Source organism: Falco rusticolus, chromosome 3, assembly GCF_015220075.1.
Source record: "Falco rusticolus isolate bFalRus1 chromosome 3, bFalRus1.pri, whole genome shotgun sequence".
In the NCBI taxonomy this organism is placed as follows: Eukaryota; Metazoa; Chordata; class Aves; order Falconiformes; family Falconidae; genus Falco; species Falco rusticolus.
Window position 1 is genome coordinate 87,244,185 of NC_051189.1, and position 12,420 is coordinate 87,256,604.

General features: G+C 39.7%; 1 protein-coding gene across 16 annotated transcripts in view; it reads left to right on the forward strand.

Moving 5' to 3' along the window:
- Nucleotides 1-12,420, forward strand: part of PTK2 (protein tyrosine kinase 2) — a 223,846-nt gene that overhangs the window by 140,902 nt on the left and 70,524 nt on the right. For all 16 annotated transcript variants that reach the window (XM_037381990.1, XM_037381994.1, XM_037381991.1 and 13 more), the window contains 5 exons: nucleotides 336-476; nucleotides 1,201-1,278; nucleotides 2,306-2,413; nucleotides 3,678-3,795; nucleotides 11,704-11,734. In XM_037381990.1, the coding sequence (XP_037237887.1) occupies nucleotides 336-476; nucleotides 1,201-1,278; nucleotides 2,306-2,413; nucleotides 3,678-3,795; nucleotides 11,704-11,734 (476 nt within the window). The remainder of the gene's footprint in view (nucleotides 1-335; nucleotides 477-1,200; nucleotides 1,279-2,305; nucleotides 2,414-3,677; nucleotides 3,796-11,703; nucleotides 11,735-12,420) is intronic.

Consider the following 12,420-nt stretch of genomic DNA (forward strand, 5'->3'; position numbering starts at 1 on the left):
GGTGCTGTGGTTTTGTACTGGTACATAGTTAAAAAGTTGGGAGAAATGAGTAGTCCAGAATAGTTCCTGCAAAGGTTAACATGTCTTTTATTATAATTTATTCAAAAAATTATTAGTTAGATATTCTCTCTATAATATATAGCAGTAGGAATTTTGTTCCCAGGCAGAAGTTAGAAGACACAACTGTTACTTATATTTTGAAGCTTCTTTTTTTTTCTTGAGAATTCTCTGCATCTCATTGATAAAGAAATGGTTAGTGATACTGACTGAAACTCTTCAAATGCACTGTCACTGATTAAATTAATATCATTGATCTTTAAACACTTTATACACAGGCCAAAACACTACGAAAATTAATCCAACAAACATTTCGACAATTTGCCAACCTTAATAGAGAAGAAAGTATTCTGAAATTCTTTGAGATCCTCTCTCCAGTGTACAGATTTGACAAGGAATGCTTCAAGTGTGCTCTCGGTGTAAGTAGGGGGATGTGACAGTCACTAGAATACATGCTGTAGTTATGAGTTGTGTTGGATTTGTTTAATTCTGCAACTAATTGCTTGCTTAGTTCCTGTTTTGATGTAAAGACATTGATTTAATTATCAACAAAATATATTTATTGATTTTATTTAGAACTTTTTCAGTTGACTGTTTAAAAGGTACCATTCATTAGGTAGGGTAAGAATTGTACATTTAAAATTATTTTTATTGGTGATTTGTTGTGAAAGTCAAGCAATTTTTAACCTGGTTTTGTAAGGAGGTGAGACTTCTTGGCTTCTTCTGTTTGTAAATTTTCCTCTAATGCCTTTTAATCTACTAATTTCAAGCAAATTTTGAGAAAAGGCCGTAAGCCTGCAAGCTTTGTGAAAATAGACAAGTAGAAATTAGAACATGCACATCAATGTCCGTGAGAATAGAAGAGGAAATACGGGAAATACAGTGTTCTCCTGTAGACGTAAGATAAAACACATGGAAATGCATTTTTGAGTAGCAGGGATCCGCAGGAAACCAGTCATGAGGAGTTTTGCTACTTATAAAATTACTTGATTTTAATACATTTTAAATTGTTTTAAGAGTTTAAAAGCTTCTAGAGTTTAATTACTAAAAACTGCAATTATAACATTGGAGGATAGTGTTTCCATAGCAAGGTCTTGTCTTACTATTCAAATTTTGCCCTGTCTTTCTCCTTTGATTCTGAAGTCAAGCTGGATTATTTCAGTGGAACTGGCAATTGGCCCAGAAGAAGGAATCAGTTACCTTACAGACAAGGGTGCAAATGTAAGTCTACTTCTGTTTTGTTTTGTTGGTTTTTTGTGGGTTTTTTTTCTCAATTACTGTCTTAACAACCATGACCTATTGTGAACTGAACTTCACAAAAAGGGGAATGACAAGTCTTATCTTTGAGTTAAACACAGAAGAGCTGGGAGATCCAGTATATACAGCTGTTGCTCAGATCTTAACTCATGATTTGGAACTGGAGAAAATGCGGTTGGGTGAAGCTGAGAGACCCTGTCAGCCATAGCACTGAGCTTGTTGGCTTTTGTACCCAATGAAGTGCTCACTTGCAGAATTTGAAGTGTTAGTTATGACTTCTTAACAATGAAACATGCAAATTATTCTATTCTTTCTTAGGAATGTGAAAATCCAGAGCTTGCTTAATCAGTTAGTATTTAGCTTTTTTGCAGCCATTGCTGTCATATTTGCTTTACTTCAGACCCTTAATAGCCTTTTCATTACCTGATGTGCATTGCATTACAGTATTTTCTGTATGTCTCCCTGATGCAAGGAAGTTATTCAGACAGGTTCTTATAGCAAAATATGTGGGACCTTCACAATCATGGCTTAAGTTAAGCCCATGTCCAACTTCTATTGAAATAAATTCAAAGGTAATGAAAAGGTTTGGAGATTAAGAATACATAGCTATCTAGGAACATACCTTTTACAGCAGTCTGGAGGAACGTTGTGTGTACTGTGAGTGCAGGTTCCCTGTGATTAACCTGTTAAGTTTTCTGTCTTAACTTCCAAGAGGTTGTTTCTACTATGTAGATCAGCGTATGCCTGGAGTTACTCAACAGCGACCTCTGTAGGCAGACGTGGTGCTTGGTTTCATTTTGCGAATACTGTGGCTATTTGTGTCTGTTAGCCAGAGCCTAACAGAACCGTAGAAAGAAACAGAGGAACAGATTTCGGCAAGTGTGGTTTGGAGATCAAAGTCTACACCTGCTTTTGCAACATCAGGAATAAAGGCAAAGTATTTTGCTGGAATTTTGAAATTTTCCCCACTTTTTCCATTGCCTTTCTGCAGCCAACTCATCTAGCAGACTTTAATCAAGTGCAAACTATTCAGTATTCAAACAGTGAAGACAAGGACAGAAAAGGCATGTTGCAGCTCAAGATAGCAGGTGCACCTGAGGTATGATACTGACAGTTGTGATTAACTTACCAACTTTGGTTTTCCTGGGAAGGGGTGGAGGTCAGTATGCTCTGAATGAAAGATATCCTGTATATTGTACTTGTGTTCTGATCTGTAACTTCATTCTGGATTTTTCTACTGTCAGCATAATTATGATATACTAAATGTATACTTCACTTCTGTACATGCATGTTTAAACTGAGGACTGCCTATCTTTGTATGTGTGTAAAGACTTCAGTTACTGTTAAACTCTCTTGCTCCTCCTGCAGTTACAGCCAGCGTGTTTTATGTTAACATTTTACATTCTAGGCATTCTGCAGTTCTTAGATTTTTCTTGTTCTTTAAGGGGAAAGGGAAGTCAAGTGTGACTAGTCATCATACTAGTCAGGTATTTTTGTTTTTAAAATAGATTTAGAACACATTGCATGTTTTAGGTTTTGCATCTGGTGCTTGTAGATTTTGACATTTGTAAAAGAAGGTTAATTTAAAAATGCTAGCCCTGAAGTGCGACTTAATAGTTAGTAGCGCATACGTATATGATGCTCGGTCCTAAAGAGGAAACTGAGTAATTTCACTTTTCTGAAAAGGGGAAATAGGAAAAAGGGGAAATTTGTTCCCTCATATTACAGGGAGGCAGAGCTGGAAATGAGATCAAATCTTTTTCTTGGTCCAGTGCACTGGAAAGCAGTCACTGTGGTAGAGGAGGATTGAGGGCAAGTTGGCAAATCTGCACAGAGGGTGATGAATGTTGGCAATATATTAAAATTAATAGCTTGTCCGTATGTGTCTCATCTTTTTTTCCACTGTCCATGTTTTTATTTTTATCTTTTTTGAAGATGGGGGGGGTGTTACCTTTTAGGGAAAGAAATAAATTGCTGCAAAAGGGTAGAAAAAGATAGCACCTGTAAGAACTTTAAGGAACAAGCAGCTTCTTCAGAATTATAATTATTGCCATAAAAGTCATAGCAGTTGTAATGAACAGTGGTTGGTTGGCTGAACGTTTAGCTAGCAGCCACTTACTAAACCCAGATTAGTATTAAATTTGGGTGGAAAGTTTTGCCAGCTGTGCTTTCTGAACCTCATGTTTTGAATTTGCTACATAAAAGGTAAAGCAAGAATCTGGTAGTTCTTTGCTCATCCATGTTCTGCTGTTTACTGTTTGCAAATGTGTGTAAAGTTCTGATGCAATGACACAGCTGTTCTGCTCAGTGTTTGCATCTACAATAATACCTCTTTGTTGGTGCCTTGTTTTTTCCTTCTTTAGCCTCTGACAGTGACAGCACCATCCTTAACCATTGCAGAGAATATGGCTGACTTGATAGACGGATATTGCCGACTGGTGAATGGAGCTACGCAATCTTTTATTATCAGGCCACAGAAGGGTAAGGACACGTTTCATTCTGGTAGCTGCTATACTCCTGTCTATTGAGAGGTTATTTTGCACGTGAATAGAAGACACAAGGTAGCAGCAAACCCCTCATTTTGAAGCTTTTGTCTTTCAGGGGAGGAACCATGAGGTATTTTTGTTATGAGGCATGCCAGCAGTAAATGTCACTCCATCAAAAATGATTTAATGGCTGATAATTTAGACTGATTTTCAGTAATCAGTGCTTTACACTATTCTAAACTTAACTAGCAGAAGTAAATTGTAATTAAAGGCGCTCCTAACAAGGACGTGTTATCTTGAAATGTGATTCCTTAATATATAAGTGGAAATTCAGAGAGGTTGGTTAGAATGCATTTGGATAAGGTTCTGACTAGTGATAATTTTTTTTAAATTTCTGCATTCCTCCTAGATACTCAGAACATCGCAGTTAAAAAAATAGAAAGTTTGAGAGAAGTCTCCTGAGCTTTTCTCATAAAATAGAACTAAAGCAGAGATGCGTTTTGTAGTGTTGTTGGTTTTGTAGCAACCCACAAACTGGGAGCAGTGAGACAAGGGTGCAGGTACACCTCGCTTTAAAGAGAGAATTTGAATTAAATTTCATTAGATTGTTTTCTCATTTCAGCCAGCTTTAATTATTGAAAACATCCAAGCAAAGCTACTTAAAGATGGAAATTTCTGTCCTCCTGTACTAATCTTTATCTGTGAAAACCCATCCAAATTTTTGGTTTCTAAAAAAATAAACTATTTCCATCTTCCCTGTTTATAATACAAGGAAGTACACAAACTATCCCAGCAGCTCACCAATCTGAAGCTGAGTCCCCTTTTAACCATGTTTTTGCTTTTTTGTTTGGTTTTCCCTGGTTTGTAACTGTTCAAATGAATATTAGTAACATAGTTCAGGTCTCTCCCAGGTCCATATATAGCATCCTGCCTGCGCACAGCACAAAATCCCCAACAAACTGAAACTTGGTCATTGAGTAGTGAAGAAGTGTGATTATAGTGTGTTAGATACTTTGACAGCAATTAGTAATTGTTCAGATTATTCTTAAACTTGCATGTTTGTTAATTCTGACCCTTAGCGTGTGTGAGTGACCTCTAGCTCCAACACAAACAGCTTTGTTAGAGTTTGCGTTAGTCATGCAACCTTACCTCCATACAAAGGAGAATCTTCCCAGCACACAAACTCATCTCTTCTAGCCATCTTGGTGCGCAGCTCAGTGATGATGAACCATTGACACCAAAATTCATCACCAAAAGGATAAGCGTCAGTGATAATGGTAGTTTGTTGTTCTAAAAATGAAACAGGCATCACAACCCAATTTTTTCATTTCACTAGGCTAGTCAATACCTGTAAGCAATTGTCTTTTGTGCCTCCTTTCTGAAAAATGGGTGACGTTTGTTACAATCCTTAGTACTCTGTTCCAAAACTTCCCTTCTGATACCCAGTGGGTTGGCTGTTTTTCAGCCTGAAGTTACAGTAGCCAAAGTTGAGGTTTTAAAACTTTTCCTGATCTTAACACATTTCCTCTCCCCACTTCTCAACCATACTAAGCTAATGGGTAGCTCTGAGACTGTCCTCCACTTTTTCTGTAGAATACGTCCCAATTCTTGCCACTTTGGCACTGGTGGTATTTCAGCAGTTTGGTCCATCCAGTCGACATTGCCAGTGCTATTATCAGCTTGATCCTCTGCCACTAGAATGGCTTTTCGTTTCTTACCTGTACACAAAGGCTCTTCACAAAATACCACTGCCTGATGGTTTCAAATTCTGTCATCCACAACAGCAACTGCAGGCAGTCATGGCCTTCATCGAGTCTTACCTCTGTTCATCCAGTGTGCAAGCTTCCAGTGCTGTGTATTGTGGCGCTGATTGTGCTCCAGTCACATGCACTTCCATTTCTCAGCCAAACCCTGCTCTGCTGTTCTTGCCCCAGGCAAGAGAGCAGCTCCCAGTCAAAATCTCTACAGGATTTACTGTGTCCTCTCCAATGCTTACTTGCTTCACGATGCATACAAGCAGCTGCCATCTAAGATTTGCAGGGCATGTGGGGTCCTGACTATAGGTGGTGACAATATAAATTGACTCACTGCATTTGCACTTTTTCTTTCTAATTTTTGTCTTCCTCTGATCTGACTTGCTTATCATTCAGCTGTTACATCTTCTAGACTCACTAAGCTCGGTGAAGGACATGATCTCAGATTTTTCTGTTGCAGAACTGTGTTGCACTGTGGTTTGCTGGTAGGCATGAGTGCAAAATAAATCAGTGCATCTAATGGACTGTGTTTGTGTGATACTCTTATTGGTGTATTTTAACATAAAGCAAATGAGCAGCGATTGAGTTAAAGGAGCATTATATAGCACTTGGGAACACTCCTCTTTATGCAAACATGAAGAGAATCCCTCCAGTTAAAATAAATTGTGGGGTTCTTTTGTCTGAGGGTTATGTTGGTGGTTTTTTTTTAAGTTCATAGCAAAACTCAAGATAATAATTAAACATTTCATAGGAGCTGTCCCTGCCATGATCTGCATTCCCAGAGCCCTTCCACAGTGAGCTCTGATTATATAAGGCACATCAGAAACAAATCATGTAACAACTCTTGATCCAACAGATGTGTTTTCTCCCCTCTTTGAACTTTCTCATCCCCTCTGTTGTAAATTTACATGTTTATTGCAAGTCTCCTCATAAATTATCTTCTTGATTACTAAAAGAATCTGTGTTTTTGTGATATTATCAGTCTTGATATCTGTTAATAACCCAGTTTCTCTTCATTTGGTGAGAGCACTTAGTAACATTTAAGATCTGGACAGCATTTGGCGTATTTCCATTCAGTTTGTTTAATTTTTCATAAACATTTTAGTATTTCTATTATCCCTTTAGACTGATGTGGAAACTTTAAACTTAATATTTGTGTTTCCATTATCACACTTAACTTTTACAAGCGAAGAGCCCAAATGAAGCCACTGATAAAAACTTAAACTGATACTAAGTGGCCGTGTACTGGTTGGGCTATGCACAAAGTAGCATTCCTGTGATCTTAAGTCTAGTGGCTGAGTTTTGTATCTATTAATCACTTTAAACAAGCTTTACAGGTAATGCAAAATTGTCAATTGTCAACACTCTTATAAAAGGCCAAAAAGACTCTGGGGAATAAAAACACCTGAGCAACTGAAATGGTTATCTGATTGTCATTCCTTCATAGCAGAACTCACCTTTACATTGGAACATTCCCTTTGAATCTAAAAAGATTACAGCTAAATGAAAACTGAGAATTTTGAGTTTCAAAATACCAAAATTAAATAATCCATTAAGTTCTCTAAATAAGTTTTTACTGTTTTCACACAAATTAACCGCAAGCACCGTTTTCACTTTAATGGAATGACAGTGTTTAATAAATCTCATGATACTGTTACCAATTTGACTAGTTTGACATCTCACTGATTTTGCTTTTACAATAATTTCAGTTAGATGAGGGCAGTTTATGTTGTGATGAACCAAAATACTTGAGAGTTCTTTTCATGTCTCCTGGAGCCAGGGGGTGGTAGGAATGGATCTAAGGTATCATCACCTAAAAAGAAAAAAAACCCACAACAGTATATGCACAGTAAAACTCTTCTCCTTATTGCCACTTTACGACAACATATTCCCAACACCAGCATACAAGCTCCCGTATTTATTCCCCTCCCTGCTGTTCTCCAGCCTGACTTTCAGCCACCACCTTTTCAATTACTGTTGCTGCCTTGAACTCCTGAAGCTCCACATGGGGCACCAAAAAGGTGGGTTGGCCAGCAGCCAGCCTCAGCTGCTTGCTCACCCCCTCCTCAGCAGGGCAGGGGGACAGAGTAGGATGAGAAAATTCAGCTGTTGAGAGGAAGGCAGGGAGATCACTTACCAGTTGCCAACATGGGCAAAGCAGACTTGACTGGAGGAAAATCAATTTATTACCAATTTAAATGTATTTGGGTTGTGAGAAGCAAGACAAACATTAAAAAAAAAAGCTTCTCTGTCAACTTTTACCCGTTCCCAGCTGCCCCCCCGGCCCCTCTGCCCCCGCGGGCCGTGCCGTGCCGTGCCGTGTGTCAGCCCGTGCCGGCCCCTCAGCCCCGCTCCCGCCTCCTGCCCCGTCTCCCTGCGCCAGCGCGGGCCCTGCCCCGGGCTGCGGCCCTTCAGGGACCCGCTGCTCCCGCCGGGGCTCGCCAGGGCCGCAGCTCCTGCAGGACAGAGCCCCCAGCTGCGGCCTGGGGCCCTCCCCGGGCTGCAGGCTGGGGCTCTGCCCCGGCGGGGGCTCGCCAGGGCTGCAGGGGAGCCCTGCTCCGGGCCTGCGGCACCTCCTGCCCTCCTCCTGCTGCGGGCTGGGGCTGCCGCTGCTGCCGCTGCCCCCTGGGCTGCCTCCTCCTCGGCCTGGGCCGCCCGTGGCCCTTGGGGAAACCTGTGTCCCCGCTCCCCGGCGCCCCCGGCTTGGCTGAGGGGCTCAGCTGTGCCCTGCGGGGGGGCGCTGGGGCCGGACCGGGGCAGCCCCGGCCTCCCCTCACAGAGGCTGTGCTGCAGCTCCTGCTGCCAGCGCCTGGGCACGGGCATGCCAATACAATCATGCATATCCCGATTTCTAACTGGATATAGAATTCGGCAAAACATTGTGGGTTTCAACTTGTGAAAAACAACATATGCTTTTACCGTGATGCTGTTAGTAACAAATTTTGACTTTAGACCTCCAAGGGTACTAATTAATGTTTCGTATTTTATTTGGGATATAAGCTGTAAACAAGTGAGCACCAACTTGGGAAATGCTGCCTGAAGTGAGCAGTGTGTATCCAGCAAGCATGTAGGTGTCTATAAGATACGCTTTGAACTGCCATTTCAACAGTAGTTCCATGTGAATGAATTTTCCTTGAATTTTCTCCAGTGAAAGGGGAGGCATCTCTAATACTGTGTAATAGTAGTTTTTCATTTCTGGTTGCCTCTTTTTTTTTTCCTACACATACACTTGCTTACTTCCCATTTCCCCTCTCCATATCTGGCTCCCCACTTGACATGTATCTCCAGCAGCCAAAATGGGAATGTTGTCCATGAGGGCGGTCAATGCATACATCAGATGGTGGCTTAAGAGCAGTGCTGTGTGCTCTTTCCTTCTCCCCAGGGCTGAGTGTGCATTGCCCACCTCTCCTACCCCCATCAACCCAGAGGACGAGGGCCCAGTTCCATTCAGTGCATGACAGTGGATTGTTCTGGTACTAATGAGAACAATATATATATCAGTCATGCATCGTGGAAATTGCCCAAGGACAGTGAAAAGGAAGATGATCAGATATAACAGGAGTTTAGCTATGTTGAACCCATGCATGCTGCTTGTTTTTCCAACCAATCTGGAAACAAGCAAACATTTAACTTGTGTTAGAGTCTGCTTTTCTTTGTCTGCCCATCTCATTTCCTCTCACAGTTTTCCAGCCATCTTCAATTCCTTTCACCTTTGTCACACTCTACTTGTTAACTACATCATACTACTTCTCAACCAATTACGTAATACCACTTCTAGTCACGATCTCCTTACCTCACAAAACGTGTAGAATGAGTTTACTGTGAAGATGGAATCAGGATTTTATTGTGAAAGTGATCTTTTACTATCATTCTTGCTTTGTATTTTGCACTGACAGGAAGCTGTTCAGTAAGTCAGTCATGCAGACTTGCAGGAACAGAACAGGGTTCTCATTGTTAAGGAAATTTAATACTGCACTGGAAAGATAGATTCTATCTTTATCTCTCTCAGATCCTTTTTGATAGGTAGTAATTGACTTAAGCATACACTAGCAGTTGCCATGTCTGGTATTTCTCACTTTCTTAAGAGGTTGGGGCTACATTTGCAGGAGAGAGAACCTGATCTCTGCAGCTGAGGTCAGTACTTTAAACATATGAAGCATTCTGGCCCTCCAAGTGTTACAAAATCGTTCACTGACTTTCTGAAGTCCCCAAATACGATACTGATGTGCTCCTCCCCCCCAAAAAAAACCTGGAGGAAATTAAAATTCCATCTCTAGAATACAGTTTTAGTAGTATGCAGTTAATATGCAATGGAGCTACATATTTAAGAGCAAGACTTTTGAATAGCTGCTTACTAATTGTGCATCCATTATCTTGATTTAAAAACATGGAATGATGAAGTTAACTGTGCAGTTTAATAAAGCTCTTTTAATACGGAAGTTTGTATCACATTCTAAACCTTTAAAAACAACAGACTGCAAGTATGTTTCACCAGTAAGACCTGTGATTCATCAGCAACATCTAAACCATTAAATCCGCTGCCAAATGTAGGAGCAGTGTTGGAATGACTAGCAGTAGCAGCATAGCTTGGTGTAAACTACAACACAGGGTGCTTTCACAAATAATGGGTGACAGCTGATGTAGGTATCAAATGGAATTTAAGATCCTTTTGAGTGTTGTTCACAACCCTAGGGAGGTCTGCATAGTAGCAGGCATGACTCTTCTACCTGCTTCTCCAATCTTGATGTCTTTTGCTCAGTTCCATCCAGTGTGAAGCCTCTAGTGCCCATTACAGTCTCCTTTTTGGGCACCTAGCCTCCAGTCTTCTATTGCCAGGCTGCCACCTTCATGCCTTTGACCTCATACTTGTCACTCCACCCTACTTCTAAGGATCTCTGCCTTTTGTTTCCGTCCCCCAAAGGTATCATTTACCCTAAACTATTACAATACCTTTATCTCCCACCTCATGCTTCTTGTATAATCTTGCTGTTCCTCATTCGGTAGTGACTTTGCCGAGCTGCTCTAGGTCAATCTTCCAAATCACAACTTCCTGTTTGCCACCTTTCCTGCATCATCTTTTTCAACAGCCCCTGTCAGACAGATCAAAACAGAGTTAGGTTGATGAGCCAAATAATGATGTTCTACCTTCAGACAGCAAAAGAATTGTAAGGAAATACTGTAGTTTGCCATGTTGAGCATGGCGTCTGGGAATTGGGCACATCTTGGTGTGCACAAAGGTGAGACTGTAGTTTACTTGTAAGATGTCTGGAAGTTTCAGAAATTTTAACATGTGCTAAAAACAAACTAGAATTTACATGATTTTCTATAAACAGAAAATGGTGACATATACTAGAAGTGTGGCTATCCAGTTTTCTCTCAGGTCACTTTGTCAGTACTAAGTGATTTAGAGAGTGAAGCCCATTTTAATTGCCTACCTCCTGTCCTTCCCTGCATACTTCAATCTTTTGTAAATTGTTGGTGTTTTAGTAAAGGATTAGTAACTTTTCCATCATCCCTCCCCACAGGTATATCAGGTGTCTCATCAAAGCCAATAGGGGACAAAACCCCCTCGAATATGTACATCCAAGCTTTTATACACCATACCATTATCAAAGAAAAGACTGTCAAGGATTGGAAATAGTTCACAAAAAGCTAATTTCATCTCTGGATACTACGTGTTACTGTTGTGTATTCTCAACCAAATGTGAAATCAATATGATAAGTTACCTGCGTTAATGATTTATGTTAGTTGTCTTACTTGGAAGTCAAGTTGGCTGCAATTGTTTTATTTATATGTTAGCACTTAGCACATCTTGGAGATAAAAGCATTTCTTACTAGAGAGATGAGATACTGTCATACCTTCTGCAGGTGATTTATTAGAGTTATTTGTTAAGAGTAAAAAACTTTTATATTCCATATACATTGTTTTCTCAGATAAGAGTTTGCCAAAAGGTCTTTATCACTGGTTAGAAGGAGTTGTGTTGATATGCTGCTCTTAATATATGTATAGAGCAGTCTTTTGAATCAGCATAAGTTTCCCTGAGAGATTGTGATGATTATTGTTTTAGGGATGTACGTATTGCACATTGAGAGAGGTTATTTGGAGACTTGAAAAAGTTTTAATCCTGTTTTCCTCTTGTTTACACAGAAGGTGAAAGAGCTTTACCATCAATACCAAAGTAAGTTTTATGTTTTCTTACATATTTAAAAATGCTTTGAAAAATAGTTTTGCTTAAGTGACACTTTAGGACTTTTTATATGTGCTTGATTTTTATTTTTGCTTTTGGATTCTAGGACAAATAGCAGGTGGTGATTTGGGACCAAGGGGCATAAATGACTGACAGCAGTATTAAACTATAAGGATACCAGAAATAAAACCTGAGGAAAAAAAGTGCATAATGCATCCATCATATTTGACAGTAACAAAAGAAGGATGTTTTGGAAAAGACTTGACTGGGATTCAGGCTATTTGTTTTGAGTCCATGAATAAATTTAAGTATATGCGTGATGCTAAACAGTTTTTGAATTGTGGTTTCAGTCTGTGCTCTTGTTTTTCTTATTTGTCCCTTTTTCTGCTATGTGAAATACAGAAAATACTTTTTTTTCCCCCTTATATCATGAATCTGTTGTGTCACCTTTTGTTAATAAAATTTCCATAATGGGGCCAGTCTAAGTTGGGATCTCTAGGTTCAGTGTAATAAAGAATACCATTTACGTGGCAAATAATTTTAAATCTTTTTTTTTTTAATATAGTAATGTAAAAATATTCTTCTTTGATAGTAATTGTGGATTTGTAAAATATCTAATCTATATTGGGCAAACAGATTTGCTTTTTTTTTCCCCTCTGGCTGGTTTTATGGCTGGT